Source organism: Tachyglossus aculeatus, chromosome 3 (assembly GCF_015852505.1).
Source record: "Tachyglossus aculeatus isolate mTacAcu1 chromosome 3, mTacAcu1.pri, whole genome shotgun sequence".
In the NCBI taxonomy this organism is placed as follows: Eukaryota; Metazoa; Chordata; class Mammalia; order Monotremata; family Tachyglossidae; genus Tachyglossus; species Tachyglossus aculeatus.
The window spans coordinates 12,861,186-12,881,053 of NC_052068.1; the positions used below are offsets into that span (position 1 = coordinate 12,861,186).

The window sequence follows — 19,868 nt, forward strand, 5'->3', positions numbered from 1 at the left end:
TAGGTGAAAGAAGCTGAGATTCTAAAAAAGAAGAAATGGAGCTATGTATTATAAATGAGGGATGGTCTACGGAGAATGGGAAACCACTATTCTCTAGCTGCAGTGAGGATCGAGTGAGAAGTGAATGTTCCCCAAAGAGAAGCAGCGTGGCTCAATGGAAAGAGCCCGGGCTTTGGAGTCAGAGGTCATGGGTTCAAGTTCCGGCTCCACCACTTGTCAGCTGTGTGACTTTGGGCAAGTCACTCAACTTCTCTGGGCCTCAATTCCCTCCACAGTAAAATGGGGATTAAGACTGTGAGCCCCCCGTGGGACAACCTGATCACCTTGTAACCTCCCCAGCGCTTAGAACAGTGCTTTGCACATAGTAAGTGCTTAATAAATGCCATTATTATTATTATTATTAGAAGTATCATGAAGGATTAATTTGAATCCATGGAATATCAGCTCATCCAGGAGACCTCACTAAGCAATAGAGCAATTCTCCCAATCTCGGTTAGGTGTTTTTGACTTGGTAATCTTTTCAAAATGCCACTGAGCTGTTAGTGTAATCATCCACTGTCAATGCCTTAACAATCCTTTAATAATAAAAATAATAACAGTAATAGTATTCGTTAAGCACTTACTACATGCCAGGCACTGTACTAAGTGCAGGGGGGGATACAAACAAATCAAGTTGGACACAATCCCTGTCCCCCATGGGGCTCACCGTCTCAATTCCCATTTTACAGATGAGGTAACTGAGGCACAGAGAAGTGAAGTGACTTGCCCAAAGTCACACAGCAGATAGTGCTTAAAACAGTGCTTGGCACATAGTAAGCGCTTAATAAATACTATTATTATTATTATCATTACTATTATTATTATTATTATCAAGTGGCAGATCAGGGATTAGAACCCATGACCCTCTGACTCCCAGCCCATACTCTGTTCTCTACACCCTGCTGTTTCCTTGTGATCCTGTCCCCAACTCTAGAATGGCACAGCTGGTGTTTATCTCTGTCAAAGTGCATTTTTCCAGAAACATTCCTCTAAGACTCTGGAAGTTTCCCTTCCATTAATTGGTCTCCCGTAGGACAGGTAAGGCAACATTTATTCACGAGTTCCACCACCACCACTGTGACAAGTTCCAAGCCAGAGACTAAAGGCCTACCCACGGGGGATTCCCCCAAAGCTCTAGTCTCTGGGGACTCTGGACTAGACTCCCTTTGGCCTGACACGCCAGCATTGCTTGCCAAAAAATGTCTCTACAGAGGGAAACTTCTTCTTTACTTGATCATTATGCCCTTGAGGAAAATCAACAACGCCTCCTCTTCCTGTCTCCCTCCATGAAACTTTTAATGGAAAATTAACATCTTGGGAAAAGACTGAAGGAAAGCAGATTATTACGCAACAGAAATCCCAGCTCTGCCACTTGTCAGCTGTGTGACCTTGGACAAGCCACTTCACTTCTCAGTTACCTCATCTGAAAAATGGGAATTAAGACTGTGAGCCTCAAGTGGGATAACCTCGTCACCTTGTATCCCCCAGGGCTTAGAACAGTGCTTGACACATAGTAAGCGCTTAACAAATACCATTGGGCTGCCAGCCTTTTTTTAAAAATGGTATTTGTTACACACTATGTGCCAAGCAATGTACTAAACACTGGGGTAGATACAAGCTAATCAGGTTGGACACAGTCCATGTTCCTTATGGGGCTCAGTTTTCATCTCCATTTTACAGATCAGGTAAATGAGTCAGAGAAGTGACTTCCCCAAGGATAGGTGACAGAGCTGGGAATAGAACCCAGGTCCTTCTGATTCCCGGCCTACGCTCTATCTAGTAGGCCACACTGCTTTTCACATTTTGAGGCTGCTTTTCAATGTTACTATTAAAATGAACCAACAATGACTTGGGGGAGCACCCACCATTCTGCCCCGCTCTTTAAGGTTTAGCTTTGTTGCCCTTTAAAGTACCATGTTTACAATTATTCTACTAGATTCAATCCATCGGACAGATTTATTGAGCACTCACTGTATGCAGAGCAGTGTGCTAAGCGCTTGGGACAGCAGCATGGCATAATGAGAGCAGCATGCTGTAGTGGGTAGAGCATCGGCCTGGAAATCAGAATGTCAGGGGTTCTAATCCCAGCTCCGCCACTTGTCTGCTGTGTGACCTTAAGCAAGTCACTTAACTCTTCTATGCCTCAGTTACCTCATCTATAAAATGGGGGCTGAGATTGTCAGCCCCACGTGGGACAGGGGCTGTGTCCAGCCCTATTTTCTTGTATCGGCACTTAGTATGGTGCCTGGCACATAGTTAGTGCTTAACAAATACCATTATTAATATTATTGCATTACAGAGTTGATGGACTTGTTCCCTGCCCACAGTGAGCTTACAGTTTATATGGGGAGACATATATTAATATCAATAAATGCATTACGGATCTGTACATAAATGTTGTGGGGCTGAGGGAAGTTGGAGTAAAGTTTGCAAATCCAAGTACAGGGGTGTAGAAGGGAATGGGAGAAGAAGAAATGAGGGCTTAGTTGGGGAAGGCCTCTTGGAGGAGATTCATTCATTTATTCATTCAATCATATTTATTGGGCGCTTACTGTGTGCAAAGCAATGTACTAAGTACCTGGAAAGTACAAGTCGGCAACATATAGAGACGGTCCCTACCCAACAATGGGGAGATGTGCCTTCAATAAGGCTTTGAAGGTGGGGAGAGTGATCTTCTCTTGGACATGAAGGGGGAGAAAGTTCCAGGCCAGAGGAAGGACGTGGGCGAGAGGTCGCTGGTGAGAGATATGAGATCAAGTAGAGCGAGAAGGTTAGCATCAGAGGAGTAAAGTGTATGGGATGGGTTGTAGAAGAGAGTAGCGAAGTGAGGTAGGAGGGGACAAGGTGATCGAGTGCTTTAAAGTCAGTGATTAGGAGTTTCTGTTTGATGCAGCGGTGGATGGGCAATAATTGGAGGATTTTGAGGAGTGGGGAAATGCGGCCTTAATGTTTTTCTAGAAAAATGATCTGACCAGCAGAGCGAAGTTTGGACTTGAGTGGGGAGAGACAAGACAGAGGCAGGGAGGTCAGAGAGGAGGCTGATGCAGTAATCCAGTCAGGATAGGATAAGTGATTGTATTACCATGGTAGCAGTTTAGATTTAGAGGAAAGAGCAGATTTTATTCATCAATCAATCAATCAATCAATCGTATTTATTGAGCGCTTACTATGTGCAGAGCACTGTACTAAGCGCTTGGGAAGTACAAATTGGCATCACATAGAGACAGTCCCTACCCAACAGTGGGCTCACAGTCTAAAAGGGGGAGACAGAGAACAGAACCAAACATACCAACAAAATAAAATAAGTAGGATAGAAGTGTACAAGTAAAATAAATAAATAAATAAATAAATAGAGTAATAAATATGTACAACCATATATACATATATATAGGTGCTGTGGGGAAGGGAAGGAGGTAAGATGGGGGATGGAGAGGGGGGACGAGGGGGAGAGGAAAGAAGGGGCTCAGTCTGGGAAGGCCTCCTGGAGGAGGTGAGCTCTCAGCAGGGCCTTGAAGGGAGGAAGAGAGCTAGCTTGGCGGATGGGCAGAGGGAGGGCATTCCAGGCCCGGGGGATGACGTGGGCCGGGCGTCGATGGCGGGACAGGCGAGAGCGAGGTACAGTGAGGAGATTAGTGGTGGAGGAGCGGAGGGTGCGGGCTGGGCAGTAGAAGGAGAGAAGGGAGGTGAGGTACGAGGGGGCGAGGTGATGGAGAGCCTTGAAGCCCAGGGTGAGGAGGTTCTGCTTGATGCGCAGATTGATCGGTAGCCATTGGAGGTTTTTGAGGAGGGGAGTAATATGTCCAGAGCGTTTCTGGACAAAGATAATCCGGGCAGCAGCATGAAGTATGGATTGAAGTGGAGAGAGACACGAGGATGGGAGATCAGAGAGAAGGCTAGTGCAGTAGTCCAGACGGGATAGGATGAGAGCTTGAATTAGCAGGGTAGCGGTTTGGATGGAGAGGAAAGGGCGGATCTTGGCAATGTTGCGGAGCTGAGACCGGCAGGTTTTGGTGACGGCTTGGATGTGAGGGGTGAATGAGAGAGCGGAGTCGAGGATGACACCAAGGTTGCGGGCTTGTGAGACGGGAAGGATGGTAGTGCCGTCAACAGAGATGGGAAAGTCAGGGAGAGGACAAGGTTTGGGAGGGAAGACAAGGAGCTTAGTCTTCGACATGTTGAGCTTTAGGTGGCGGGCGGACATCCAGATGGAGATGTCCTGAAGGCAGGAGGAGATGCGAGCCTGGAGGGAGGGGGAGAGAGCAGGGGCAGAGATGTAGATTTGGGTGTCATCAGCGTAGAGATGATAGTTGAAGCCGTGGGAGCGAATGAGGTCACCAAGGGAGTGAGTGTATATTGAGAACAGAAGGGGACCAAGCACTGAACCTTGGGGAACCCCCACAGTAAGAGGATGGGAGGGGGAGGAGGAGCCTGTAAAAGAGACTGAGAAAGAACGACCGGAGAGATAAGAGGAGAACCAGGAGAGGACGGAGTCTGTGAAGCCAAGGTCAGATAACGTGTTGAGGAGAAGGGGGTGGTCCACAGTGTCGAAGGCAGCTGAGAGGTCGAGGAGGATTAGGACAGAGTATGAGCCGTTGGATTTGGCAAGCAGGAGGTCATTGGTGATCTTTGAGAGCGCAGTTTCCGTGGAATGAAGGGGACGGAAGCCAGACTGGAGGGGGTCGAGGAGAGAGTTGTTGTTGAGGAATTCTAGGCAGCGCGTGTAGACAACTCGTTCAAGGAGTTTGGAAAGGAATGGTAGGAGGGAAATGGGACGATAACTAGAAGGTGAGGTGGGGTCAAGAGAGGGTTTTTTTAGGATGGGAGAGACATGGGCTTAGTACAGTGCTCATGTGTTCAGAGCACTGTACTAAGCGCTTGGAATCGGCAACATACAGAGGTGGTCCCTACCCAACAATGGACTCACAGTGTAGAAGTGGGAGACAGACAACAAAACAAAACAAGTAGACAGGTGTCAATACCATAAAAATAAAAAAAATTGTAGCCATATACACATCATTAATAAAATACAGTAATAAATATGTACAAATATACACAAGTGCTGTGGGGAGGGGAAAGGGGTGGGGCAGAGGGAGGTAGTGGGGGCAAAGAGGAGGGGAGGAGGAGGAGAGCAAAAGGGGGGCTCAGTCTGGGAAGGTCTCCTGGAGGAGGTGAGCTCTCAGTAGGGCTATTGAAGGGAGGAGGAGAGCTAGTTTGGTGGATGTGTGGAGGGAGGGCATTCCAGGCCAGAGTTGGAATGTGGGCCAGGTGTCGATGGCAGGATAGGTGAGAACGAGACCCAGTGAAGAGGTTAGTGGTGACAGAGGAGTGGAGGGTGTGGGCTGGGCTGGAGAAGGAGAGAAGGGAGGGGAGATAGGAGGGCGCGAGGGGATGGATAGCTTTGAAGGTAATAGTGAGGAATTGTTGCTTCATGTGAAGGTTGATAGGCAATCACTGGAGATTTTTGATAAGGGGGTTGAAATGCCTAGAGCGCTTCTGAAGAAAGATAATCCGGGCAGCAGACGTGAAGAATAGACCGAAGTGGGGAGAGACAGGAGGATGAAGATCAGAAAGGATTTTAGTGATGTCGTGAAGGTTGAACCAAGAGGAGTTAGTTATGGATTTAATATGTAGGTTGAATGAGAGAGAAGAGTTAAGGATAATGCCAAGGTTATGGGCTTGCGAGACAGGAAGGGTGATGGTGTCACCTATATTGATGGGAAAGTCAGGAGAAGGGCTAGGTTTGAGCAGGAAGATGAGAAGCTCTGTTTCAGACATGTTAAGTTTGAGGTGACAGGAGGACATCCAAGTAGAGATGTCTTGAAGGGAGGAAGAAATGCGAGACTACAGAGAGGGAGAGATATCAGAGCTGGAGATGGAGATTTGGGCATCACCAGCAGAGAGGTGGTCTTTGAAGTCATGTGAGTGACTTCAGTTCTCCATTTATCTCCATCTCCTTCTAATCTCCATCTACACCTACTCCTTTGGAGAACTTGAACCTTGAGGGACCCCCACAGTTAACGGGTGGGAGGCAGAAGAGGAGGCCACAAAAGAGACTGAGAATGAATGGCCAGAGGGATGGGAAGAGAACCAGGAGAGGCCAGAGTCAGCGAAGTCAAGGTTGGATAATGTTTCCGGGAGAAGGGGGTGTTTGACTATGTTGAAGGCAGCTGAGAGGATAGGATGGAGCTGAAGTCAATAGATTTGGCAAGAAAGCCATCATTGGTGACGTTTATGGCATGGTTCATAAGGAGTTAAGGGGATGGAAACCAGATTGGAGGGAGTTAAGAAGAGATTTGGAGGAGAGGAACGCCAACCCTCAGTTCTTCAGCATTTATGCACATATCTGTAATTCATTTTAATGTCTCCCTCCCTCCTGTATCATCATCATGGTATTTCTTAAGCACATACTATGTGTCAAGAACCATTTAAGTGCTGATAATAATAATAATGATGTTGATAGTATCTGTTAAGTACTTACTATGTGCCAAGCACTGTTCTTAGCACTGGGGAAGATCCAAGGTAATCAGGTTGCCCCACATGGGGCTCGCAATCTTAATCCTTATTTTACTGATAAGGTAACTGAAGCACGGAGAAGTGTCTAGCGAAGGTCACACAGCGGACTAGTGGTGGAGCCAATATTAGAACACACATCATCTGACTCCCAAGCCTGTGCTCTTTCCACTAAGCCACACTGCTTCACATTTTCCCGGTACAACTGGATCTTACAGTTTAAGTAGAGGGGAGAATAGGTCTGGAATCCCCACTTTTCAGGTGAGGCAACTGAGGCACAGAGGAGTTAAGTGACTTGCCCAAGATCACCCAGCAGACAACTGGTAGAGCTGGGGTTAGAATCCAGGTGCTCTGACTCCCAGTCTCACGATCTTTCCACTGAACAATTCACTCAAAGAGTTTGGTGGGGAATTGGTCAATGCCAGGCACTGTATTAAGTACTGGGGTAGATACAAGCTAGTCAGGTCAAGGTCTTAATTCCCATTCTACAGAAGAGGTAAATGTGGCCCAGAGAAGTGAAGTAACTTGCCCGAGTTCAAGCAGCAGACAAGTGGCAAAGTAGGGATTAGAACCCAAGTCCTTCTGGCTCCCAGGCACTGGCTCTATAATCATAATAATAATAATCATGGTATTTGTTAAGTGTTGACTATGTGCCAAGCACTGATCTAAGCGCTGGGGTAGATAGGGGTGATCAGGTTGTCCCACTTCGGACTCACACTTTTAATCCCCATTTTACAAATGAGGTAACTGAGGCACAGATAAATTAAGTGACTTGCCCAAGGTCACACAGCAGACGTGTGGTGGAGGTAGGATTACAACCCACATCCTCTGACTCCCAAGCCCGGGCTCTTTCCACTAGGTCATGCTGCTTCTCCAAACCTACAGCACCAGTTGTGTGCTTAGCACCATGTGAAGCACATGGGAGAGTACAAAAGAGTTGGAAGGCCCATTTCCCATCTTCAAGCCACTTACTGTGTGTAGGTATATGATTTGTGAGCTCCTTGTTAGGTAGGGACCGTCTCTATATGTTGCCAACTTGTACTTCCCAAGCGCTTAGTACAGTGCTCTGCACACAGTAAATGCTCAATAAATAAGACTGAATGAATGAATGAATTTGTGTCTGTTTTCCCGTACTTCACTTCAGTGTCTGTCTTCCCGTGCTACATTGTAAACTCCTGGAGGGCAGGAATCATGTCTGCTAACTCTATTGTACTCATTGTAAAGGCTAGTACAGCGCTCTGCAGACTAAATGCCCAATAAAAACAGCGTGGCTCAGTTGAAAGAGCCCGGACTCTGGAGTCAGAGGTCGTGGGTTCTAATCCCAGCTCTGCCACACATCTGCTGTGTGCTCTTGGGCAAGTCACTTAACTTCTCTGGGCCTAAATGACATCATCTATAAAATGGGGATTAAGACTGTGAGCTCCACATGAGACAACCTGGTTACCTTGTATCTACTCCAGTGCTTAGAACAGTGCTTGGCACATAGCGCTTAACATAAACCATCATTATTATTACTATTATTGTTATCTACCTAGTGTATGTATATATTCATTTCAGTCATTCAATCGTATTTATTTTGCACTTACTGTGTGCAGAGCACCGTACTAAATGCTTAGGAAGTACAGGTCGGCAACATATAGAGATGGTCATATATGTGTGTGTGTGTTTGTGTGTGTGTGTGTGCGTGTGTGTGTGTGTGTGTACACATATATATACATATATATTTTAGAAGTAAAGTATTTATTAAGCACTTCCTGCCTCCAAAGTACTTTACTATTGTGAACCCTATATGGGATGGGGACTGTGTCCAACCTAATCACCTTATCCCTACACCAGCAGTTAGAAAAGTGCTTGGTACATAGTAGGAGCTTAACAAATATTATTACTATTAGTATGACTATTTTAACTATTATTATTATTATTATTACTAAGTTCTGAAGAGAATACCCAGGTGGGAACTGGAAATGGTCCCTCTTCTTTAGGGGGCTCAATAGACTATTAAAATATAGCATACACACACACACACATGCACAGATACATTTAATAATATATCAAACATATATATACATATCAGCATATATAATCTATATCTATCCTATGTGTCTCTATTATTGAATATAGTTTCTTTTTTGCTCTAATAGTTTATCCTGGGATTTTTTTGTTCTACTTCCATTTGATCCTTGTGCTTTCTACTGTAACCATTATTTGCAAATATGTTGCTGTCTGTGTCTCCTCATTTGACCATAAGCTCCTTCTGGAAAAGGAAGGTGCCTCTGGCTTCCGTGGTCCTTGTCCGAGGCTTAATAGAGTGAGCTGCCCTGAATAGCGTCAGCCTTTCTGGGTGAATGTTGGTCACTTTATACAGCTGAAGCTTAATCGTCCCTATAGACTGCTTCCTAAGGTTTGTATTTTGAGCTGGTGTCCCAAATGTCTTTAATGACAAATTTGTGCAGAAATGTTCTGGGCATGTTACTCCCCTCCTCAAAATCTCCAGTAGCTCTGTCAACATAGGCATCAAGCAAAAACTCCTCACCCTGGGCTTCAAGGCTGTCCATCCCCTCCCCGCCTCCTAACTCACCTCCCTTCTCTCCTTCTCCAGCACAACCCGTACCCTCAGCTCCTCTGCCACTGCTAACCTCCTCACTGTACCTCGTTTTTGCCTGTCCCTCCACCGACCCCCGGAAGTCCTCCCCACGGCCTGGAATAGCCTTCGTCCACACATCCACCAAGTTAGCTCTCTTCCTCCCTTCAAAGCCCTATTGAGAGCTCACCTCTTCCAAGAGGCCTTCCCAGACTGAGCCCCTTTTTCCTCTCCTTCTCCCCATCGCTCCCACCCTACCTCCTTCCCCTCCCCACCGCACCTGTATATATGCTTGTACAGATTTATTACCCAATTTATTTTACTTGTACGTATTTACTATTGTATTAATTTTGTTAATGATGTGCATTTAACTTCCATTCTATTTGTTCTGACGACTTGACACCTGTCAAGTTTTGTTTAGTTTTGTTTAGTTTTGTTTAGTTGTCTGTCTCCCCATTCTAGACTGTGAGCCCGTTGTTGGGTAGGGACCATCTCTATATGTTGCCAACTTGTGCTTCCCAAGCTCTTAGTACAGTGCTCTGCACACAGTAAGTGCTCAATAAATATGATTGAATGAATGAATGAATAATGATGCATACATTAATTGCATCACACCCGTCAGATCATCTCTGCTTAAAAGGCCAGTTTGCACCAACACCATTAGTCAGAGGAGTGGCAATATTCCCACTGCTGAACCTTTAACTATCCTTGGGAATAGATTGGAACAAATGTCTGATTCCCCCTTATAAATGGAGAATGTCTAAATCAACACAGTAGAAGAGTGGAAATAGGTGAGGATATATTCCTTTTTATTTGTTAGCTTAAAGTGACCTTCAACACGTCTATGACCGCAGAGAAGTCTATTAAATTGGGGGGAGAAATAAAACGGTTGGTTCATTTCTTTGGGGATAGTGTTTTAACTGATGTTTTGTAAAATACTTTAACATATATTATCACCAATCAGCATATGAAAATGACAGACATTAAAACGTATTTTAGAAACCTATGGAAAGATCTAATTTCCATTTGAATGAATGTAAACTGTCTTTTGGATTATGAAATTATCAAATTGAGAAAGAAATCTGTCAAGCATTATTATTTGTAGTTTGTAGCACAACGATTATTAAGCTTAGCATTACTAATGAAAAAAAAATACTTTCTTCTCCTGTCGTTTGTTTCTGCTACTTTTATTTATGAAATTTTTGATTCAAAGGCCAAAGCAATTAACATAGACCTGCCCCTAAAAAATAAAACGAGGGTAAAATTAAACCTTCCAAACCTTGCTTAAAAGCTGTGAAAAGCCTTCAAATAAGAATTAATCCAATTGTGTTTAAGGGTGCTGGTTCTCTTCACGCATCTTGAGAATTTGAATTTGGGGAGGAAGACATTAAATTTCTTTCCAGTGTCTTTTCAAATGAGGTGAGGCTAGGAATGAGAGTGGGTGAGCAAAGAATGTTTGCTACTGCTTTATATGAATTGCCTGCACTTCTCTGTTATCTACTGCAGGTATTTGTGACTTCATGAATATTAGCCCATGGAGGCTTCATGGATTTGGGGCATTTTAACTTTCACACTGATTTTCTCTTACACTTTTCCAGGAAAGATTTCTGAATATTGACCAGTGAGGAATATATCACCTTGCCAAGAACAAGGTTGGCAGAGCATCCCTTCAAGGCAGGGCCCTTCGAAACACTCTTAAATGTCCTAACAAACATTTTGCTTGAAAATAAGAAAATGATAGTAATAGAATTTTTCTAGGACAATCCATTTTAGTAAACATAGGAATGAGTTGCTGCTAAATATGATAGTGTGTGCTTTTCCCCTGAGATGCTATTTCTTTTTTCCTATTTCATCCACATCCAGTAATAAGTCATTATCCCAGGGAACAGTAAAATTCTGCTCTTGTTGATTTCACAGTAGAGAAGCAGTGTGATGTAGTGGAAAGAGCCTGGTTATCGGCAGACCTGGGTCTGTCAGGTCCCAGCTTCACCACATACCTGCTGTGTGACCTTAAGCTAGTGACTTTACTTTTCCATGCCTCAGTTTCCTCCTCTGCAAAACGGGGATTTGATACCTGTTCATTACAGAAGCAGCGTGGCTCAGTGGAAAGAGCCCGGGCTTTGGAGTCAGACGTCATGGGTTCTAACCCTAGCTCCGCCGCTTGTCAGCTGTGTGACTTTGGGCAATTCACTTCACTTCTCTGGGCTTCAGTTCCCTCATCTGTAAAATGGGGATTAAGACTGTGAGCCCCCGATGGGACAACATCATCACCTTGTAACCTCCCCAGCACTTAGAACAGTGCTTGGCACATAGTGAGCACTTAATAAATGCCATTATTATTATTATTATTTATTATTAGACTGTGAGCCCCATTTGGGACCTGATTAACTTCTATCTTGTGTTGTTTTATGCGGAGTCACCTCTAACCCACAGGGACACCACGGGCACATTTCTTCCAGAACGCCCCACCTCCATCTGCAATCATTTTGGCAGTGTTGCCACAGGGTTTTCCTGTGAAAAATACAGGACTGATTCACCATTGCCTCCTTCCATGTGGTAAACTCGAGTCGCCACCCTCGCATCTCTCCCATGCTGCTGTTGCCCAGAGCAGGTGAGTCGGTTGAGTTCCTTGGCCAATAGTCAGCATTTAACAAATGCCACAGTTATTATCTGTAGTATTCGCGAGAACTACTTTGCTGAATCTGGGCAATTTGGATAGAGACCGGGCCTGGGAGTAGGAAGGTCGTAGGTTCTAATCCTGCCTCCTCTACTTGTCTGCTGTGTGACCTTGGGCAAATCACTTCACTTCTCTGTGCCTCAGTTAATTCATCTGTCAAATGGGGATCGAAACTGGGAACTCCACATGGGACAGAGACTGTGTCCAACTTGATGTGCTTGTATCAAAACCAGTGCTGAGTACAGTGCCTGGTACATAGTAAGTGCTTAAACATTACTATAATAATATCATTATTATTATTGTTGCTGTTGTTGCTATTACAATGACCTTGATTCCACCATCAATCTGTCTTTGTTCTGAGCAGGTTTCTCACATTCTGTTTAACAACAAATCCTGAATAGGCAGTTTTTATAATTAATTAAGGCACTAATTAAGCAGTTACTATGGATTAGTCACTGGGGTCCTTTTAAACTGTGCAGTTCCCTGTGATGAGATAAAGCAGTAGCTTTCAAAGAGCCTGTAATATCCATAACGTGAAATTGGAAGACCAAAAGCTGGCTACCTGCCTGAATCTCCTTTTACCTGGCACCTCATCTTTTTTTAAATGGAATTTCTTAAGTGCTTAATATGAGCCAGGCCTTGTTCTAAGCACTGGGGTCAATAAAAGCTAATCAAGTTGGTCACAGTCCCTGTCTCACACGGAGCTCACACTTTAAATCCACATTTTAAAAATGAGGTAACTGAGGCACAGATAAATTAAATGACTGGCCTGAGGTCGTACAAAAGACAAGTGGCAGAACCTGGATTAGAGCCCAGGTCCTTCTGACTCCCAGGCCTGTGAGATAAAATTTATATCACTGCATTTGAGATTGCAAGAAATGATTGAAATGGTCAAGTAGCATGACCTGGAGGAAAGAGTACAGCGCTGAGAGTCAGAGGACCTGGATTTTTCTTCTGGTTCTGCCACCTGTCTCCTGGCTGGCCTTGGGGAAGTCACTTCACTTATCTGGGACTCAATTCCCTCATCTGTAAAATAGGGATTAAGACTGTGAGACACACATTGGACAGGGATTGTGTCCAACCTGACTATTTTATATCTCCTCTCTGATCTCCCATCCTCCTGTCTCTCCCCACCTCAGTCTATACTTCACTCTGCTGCCCGGATTATCTTTTGTGCAGAAACGCTCTAGGCATGTTACTCACCTCCTCAAAAATCTCCAGTGGCTGCCTGTCAACCTACGAATCAAACAAAAACTCCTCACTCTCAGCTTCAAGGCTCTCCATCACTTCACTGCCACCTCCACCTCACCTCCCTTCTCTCCTTCTCCAGCCCAGCCCGCACCCTCTGCTCCTCTGACACTAACTTCCTCATTGTACCTCATTCTCACCTGTCCTGCCATCAATCCCCAGCCCACGTCATCCCTGTGGCCTGGAATGCCCTCCCTCTGCCCATCCACCAAGCTAGCTCTCTTCCTCCCTTCAAATCCCTACTGAGAGCTCACCTCCTCCAGGAGGTCTTCCCAGACTGAGCCCCCTTTTTCATCTCCTCCTTCCCATCCCCCACTTGCCCTACATCCTTCCCCTCCCTTCAGCACTTCTATATATTTTTACAAAATGTATTTCTCTATTCATTTAACTTGCATAGATTTACTATTCTATTTATTTTGTTAATGATGTGCATATAACCTTAATTCCATTTGTTCTGACGATTTTGACACCTGTCTACATCATCATCATCATCATCAATCGTACTTATTGAGTGCTTACTATGTGCAGAGCACTGTATTAAGCGCTTGGGAAGTACAAATTGGTCTACATGTTTTGTTTTGTTGTCTGTCTCCCCCTTCTAGACTGTGAACCCTTTGTTGGATAGGGACCATCTCTATATGTTGCTGACTTGTACTTCCCAAGCGCTTAGTACGGTGCTCTGCACACAGTAAGCACTCAATAAATACCATTGAATTCATTCATTCATTCATTCAATCGTATTTATTGAGCGCTTACTGTGTGCAGAGCACTGAACTAAGAAGTTGGGAAGTACAAGTTGGCAACATATAGAGACGGTCCCTACCCAAAAACGGGCTCACAGTCTAGAGGGCAGAATGAATCTACCCTAGGGCTTCATACAGTGCCTGGCACGTAGTAAGTGTTTAACAAATTCCATTAAAAAGAAAATCAGAAAATATGACACACTAAACAAGAATAGCAATAATAATGACCTGGAATTTTCAGAAATATGTTACTAAGCACATAATAGGGTCTTAATAAATAGTCTTAAATCACTATTAGTATTTTGTGGTTATAGTGATAATTGTGGTACTTATTATGCCTTAATAACTGTGCCAAGTTATTGGGAAGTGTGCCAAGCACTGTGCTAGTTTCTGGGGTGGAGACAATACAATCAGATCAGACATACTCCCTGGGACTGCCAGCCTGACAAAAGGCAGAACAGGTATTGAATTCTACTTTTACAGATGAAGAAACTGAAGAACAGAAAAGTTAAAAGGCTAGCTCAAGATCACAGAGTTGTCAAGTGATGGGACTTGCATTAGAACCCAGGTCTCCTGATTCCTAGTCCTGTGATAATAACAATAATAATGATGATAATAATAATACTTGTTAAGTGCTTACTGTATGGCAGGCACTGTACTAAGCTCTGGGGTGAAAACAATCAAATTGGGTTGTACACAGTCCCTGTCCCATGTGGTGCTCACGATCTCAGTACCCATTTTACAATGGGTAAAATTGTAAAAAAATATGAGGCACAGAGAAGTGAAATGATTTGCCCAAGGCCACACGGCAGACAAGTGGTAGGTCAGGATTAGAACCCACGACCTTCTGACTCGCAGGCCCATCTTCTATCCTGTTGTTCGGTAGGGATTGTCTCTGTTGTCAGATTGCACTATCCAGGTGCTTAGTACAGTGCTCTGCACACAGTAAATGCTCAATAAATATAATTGAATGAATGAATGAAATTAGGCTATCTTTCCACTAGCCAACGCTGCTATATCTAAACAAGTTAATAGTATATCTGTCACAATATGCTTGGCTAGCATCCATTGATAAAATGTGTAAATATTAACTTAATTTTGAAAATTAAAGACAAAAATATAAAACACTCCCACATCTTATACCGTGGAGTCGTCCCCGACCTTTATGGATGTCACTGACACATCTCTCCCAGAACGCCCCACCTCCATCTGCAATCATTCTGGTAGTGCAACCATAGAATTTTCTCGGTAAAACATCTGGAAGTGGTTTACCATTGCCTCCTTCCCCACAGGAAAATTGAGTCTCCACCCTTGACTCTCTCCCAGGCCGCTACTGCCCAGCATGGGTGAGTTTTGCCTTGAAGCAGATTGCCTTCCCCTCTCTAGCCACTGCTCAAGCTTGAAATGGAATGGGTACGCCTCTACTAACCTCCCACTCCCATAGCCCAGACTGGTAGAGGACTGGAAATTCTCCAGGTGTGACCCTGAGAGAGGAAGTACTCCCTTAAGAACAGAAAATACAAGTAAGGTGAGATCATTGTGCCGGGGGCCCGAGAGATGGAAATGACAAACATAGACAATGAATTCATTCATTCAATCGATCGTATGTATTGGCTGCTGAATGTGCACTATACTAAGCGCTTGGGAAGTCCAGGTCAGCAACATATAGAGACGGTCCCTACCCAACATCGGGCTCACAGTCTAGAAGGGGGAGACAGACGACAAAATGAAATGAAACAGGTGTCCAAATCGTCAGAACAAATAGAATTATAGCTATATGCACATCATTAATAAAATAAATAGAATAGTAAATATGTACAAGTAAAATAGAGTAATAAATCTGTACAAATATATACAAGTGGGGGAGGGGAAGGAGATAGGGTGGGGGCGATGGGGAGGAGGAGAGGAAAAAGGGGGCTCAGTCTGGAAAGACTTTCTGGAGGAGGTGAGCTCTCAGTAGGGTTTTGAAGGGATTAAGAGAGCTAGTTTGGCGGATGTGTGGAGGGAGAGCATTCCAGGCCAGGGGGAGGACGTGGGCTGGAGGTCGACGGAGGGACAGGCAAGAACAAGACCCAGTGAGGAGGTTAGCGGCGGCAGAGGATTGGAGGGTGTGGGCTGTGCTGCAGAAGGAGAGAAGGGAGGTGAGGTAGGAGGGGGTAAGGTGATGGAGAGCCTTGAAGCTGAGAGTGAGGAGCTTTTGCTTGATTTGTAGGTTGACAGGCAGCCACTGGAGATTTTTGAGGTGGGGAGTAACATGCCCAGAGTGTTTCTGTACAAAGATCATCATCATCAATCGTATTTATTGAGTGCTTACTAAGTGCAGAGCACTGTACTAAGCGCTTGGGAAGTACAAATTGGCAACATATAGAGACAGTCCCTACCCAACAGTGGGCTCACAGTCTAAAAGATAATCCAGGCAGCAGAGTGAAGTATAGACTGAAGCGGGGAGAGACAGGAGGATGGGAGATCAGAGAGGAGGCTGATGCAGTAATCCAGTCGGGATAGGATGAGAGATTGAACCAGCAAGGTAGTGGTTTGGATGGAGAGGAAAGGGCAGATATTGGCGACGTTGTGGAGGTGAGACCGGCAGGTTTTGGTGATGGATCAGATGTGTGGGGTGAACGAGAGAGCGGAGTCGAGGATGACATCAAGGTTGCGGGCTTGTGAGAAGGAAAGGATGGTAGTGCCGTCCACAGTGATGATAATGATAATAATAATAATAATAATAACAATAATAATAATGGCATTTGTTAAGCACTTACTATGTGCAAAGCACTGTTCTAAGCGCTGGGAGGATACAAGGTGATCAGGTTGTCCCACATGGGGCTCACAGTCTTAATCCCCATTTTCCAGATGAGATAACTGAGGCCCAGAGAAGTTAAGAGAAGTTAAGAGAGTTGCCCAAGGTCACACAGCAGATATGTGGCGGAGCTCTTTCCCCTGAGCCAAGCTGCAGTCAGGAAGAGGACAGGCTTTGGGAGGGAAGAAAGTAAGAACATAGATATAAGATGTAAATCAGAAATATTTGATGAAGACAATATGTACTTGTAACTCACAAATTTCATTTCACCACATCTCTGAATCAGGAGACAAAAGACAGCCCACTTAGTTGAAATTGGGAGTTTACACGGTAAGCGTAAGTTTAGTATATTCAGCACCATAAAGGGCTTCTTCAGTGACTAAAACTCAACCTGTCTGTGATTTTGAAATAAATTCAGAAGGTTTGTTTCGAATGTGAATGTTGTATTTTCATGTCAGTAATTGAAAATCATCTAGATCGGGTTGTGAGCCAAAACTATTCCATTTTGAACCAAAAAAAAATTTTTTAAACACAATTATCTAAAAAAATGCGTTTATAAACTCAAGAAGTATGCTTATGATGGACAAGAGAATACCATCCTGTGTAATAGAAAGTGAGACTCTTCCTATTATTTCATTTTTGCAGATTTTCCACCATTAGCAATGCTTATTCCTGATACATTTATAATGAAGATGGACTTTCTTCATAAAATGAAATATTTTGCCTGGGAATTTAAACTAGCCCAGGGAATTTATTATGGAAGACCCATGTCCCCGGAATTTCTTGTTTGTTTGACAGAAGTCAAATTAATCAATCGTATTTATTGAGCCCTTACTCTGTGCTGAGCACTCTACTAAGTGCTTGGGAATGTACAGTATAACAGAGTTGGTAGACATGTGCCCTGACCACAGCGGGCTTATATCTGACTTTTTGGAACCCAAAACAAGACAGCCCCTGGGGATCTAGTCTGTCCAAGTCTTGAGAAACATTGTGGCTCAGTGGAAAGAGCCCAGGCTTGGCAGACAGAGATCATGGGTTCTAATCCCGCCTCCGCCACTTGTCAGCTGTATGACTTTGGGCAAGTCACTTTACTTCTCTGGGCCTCAGTTACCTCATCTGTAAAATGGGGATGAAAACTGTGAGCCCCATGTGGGACAACCTGATCACCTTGCATCTTCTCCAGTGCTTAGAACAGTGCCTGGCACTTACTAAGCGTTTAACAAATACCATCATCATTCATTCATTCAGACATTCTAGACTGTGAGCCCGTTGTTCGGTAGGGACCATCTCTATATGTTGCTAACTTGTACTTCCCAAGCGCTTAGTACAGTGCTCTGCACACAGTAAGCGCTCAATAAATATGATTGAATGAATGAATGAATACAATTGTATTTATTGAGCACTTACTGTGTGCAGAGCACTGTACTAAGCGCTTGGGAAGTAAAATCATCATCCAACTCAGTGCATAAGAAGAGTACTCGCTGAAGTTGATTCGTTATAAATGATGTTAACTTTTAATGGATTTTACATACATGAACTTTGCGTGCCTTTGACTTGATGAATATGTCACAATGCCCATGTACTTCATTCATTCATTCACCCAATCGTTTTTATTAAGTGCTTACTGTGTTCAGAGCACTGTATTAAGTGCTTGCAAAGTACAAATCGGCAATGTATAGAGACGGTCCCTACCCAACAATGGTGGGCTTACAGTCTAGAACGGGGAGACCAGTGGTAAGATATTGAATTACAAAAATGTATTCTTTATTAAAAAATTGTGGTGAATTAATTATAACAAGAATAATAATAATAAATGAATTTATATTCACAAAGTGCTCAAGAAAGGGATGCATTCTCATACCATCATTCTATAAGTATGGCTGAAACTTAGGCTTTTTCACTTGAACTGCATTTGAATTTAGAATTAGGGGTATAACATTTTAAAATTGAAAAAAGGGTCACCTTGAATCACAGCCATTGTTTTTGTTCCACTTGTGAAACACAGGTTATCCACCTATAGCACGAGACAAGCTGCTCTTTGTGGACACCTTTCTTCCACTTCCTAGAAACCTCTGAACAAAATGGTAGCCCCAAACCAGACAATGGTGACAGAGTTCACCTTACAGAGTTTCACCGAAAACCCTCGGCTTCAGGCTCTCTTCTTTACCCTCTTCCTGCTTCTCTTCATAATGGCTCTCACGGGAAATGTCCTCATCATCACTGCCATCCACGTCAGCAACAGACTCCACCTGCCCATGTATTTCTTCCTGGCCAACCTGGCCATTCTTGATATCATCTGCACCTCGTCGGTTTTGCCCAAAGTTCTGGAGAACCTGATCTCGGTGAAGAAAACCATCTCCTATGGTGGCTGCATGAATCAGATATTCTTCCTCAGTTGGTCCCTGAGTTCGGAGCTGGTACTCTTCACGGCGATGGCCTATGACCGCTATATGGCTATTTGTCAGCCTTTGCACTACAGCAAGATGGTGAGCAAGACAGTGTGTGTTGGGTTGGCTGCCTTCGTGTGGAGTGTCGGTTGGCTCAACTCTGTAATCTTCACGGGTCTGGTCCTCAGATTATCGTTCTGTGGGCCCAACTTCATCCCTCACTTCTTCTGCGAAATCCCCCCCATACTGCTGCTTTCTTGTACCCCAACCTACTGGATCGACATCCTGACCATGACGGCAGATATGTTCCTGGTCGGCCTGAATTTCTTCCTCACCATGATGTCCTACAGCTTCATCATAGCCAGCATCATGAAGATCCGCACCAGGGAGGGAAAGAAGAGAGCTTTCAACACCTGTTCCTCCCATCTCACCGTGGTGACCCTCTATTACTCCACCGTGCTTTATACTTACATCCGTCCATTTCTGGGGACCTCGGGACCTCTGGACAAATTGGTGTCTGTATTGTACACTGTCTTGACTCCGTCTCTGAACCCGCTCATTTACACACTGAGAAATAAAGATGTCAAAGTGGCACTAAAGAAACTCTTCACATTTCCACCACCATAGCTGGAGTGTTTTGTGCAGAAACGCTCTGGGCATGTTACTGCCCTCAAAAATCTCCAGTGGTTGCCAACCTACGCATCAAGCAAAAACTCTTCACTCTCGGCTTCAAAGCTCTCCATCACCTCAACGCCACCTCCTACCACACCTCCCTACTCTCCTTCTAAAGTCCAGCCCACACCCTCTGCTCCTCTGCTGCTAACCTCCTCACTGTGCCTCATTCTCGCCTGTCCCGCCATCAACCCCCGGCCCACATCCTCCC

At 44.4% G+C, this 19,868-nt stretch overlaps 1 protein-coding gene across 1 annotated transcript; it reads left to right on the forward strand.

The window, feature by feature from the left end:
* Positions 1-18,679: 18,679 nt before the first annotated feature.
* LOC119925237 (olfactory receptor 13A1-like) lies at positions 18,680-19,612 on the forward strand. Its single transcript, XM_038743340.1, has one exon. It carries the CDS (start codon positions 18,680-18,682, stop codon positions 19,610-19,612), a length of 933 nt encoding a protein of 310 aa, XP_038599268.1.
* Positions 19,613-19,868: the final 256 nt, after the last annotated feature.

What these genes read in the sequence shown, in the direction of transcription:
- LOC119925237 (XM_038743340.1), top strand. Translation starts at nt 18,680, where the DNA reads ATGGTAGCCCCAAACCAGACAATGGTGACAGAGTTCACCTTACAGAGT.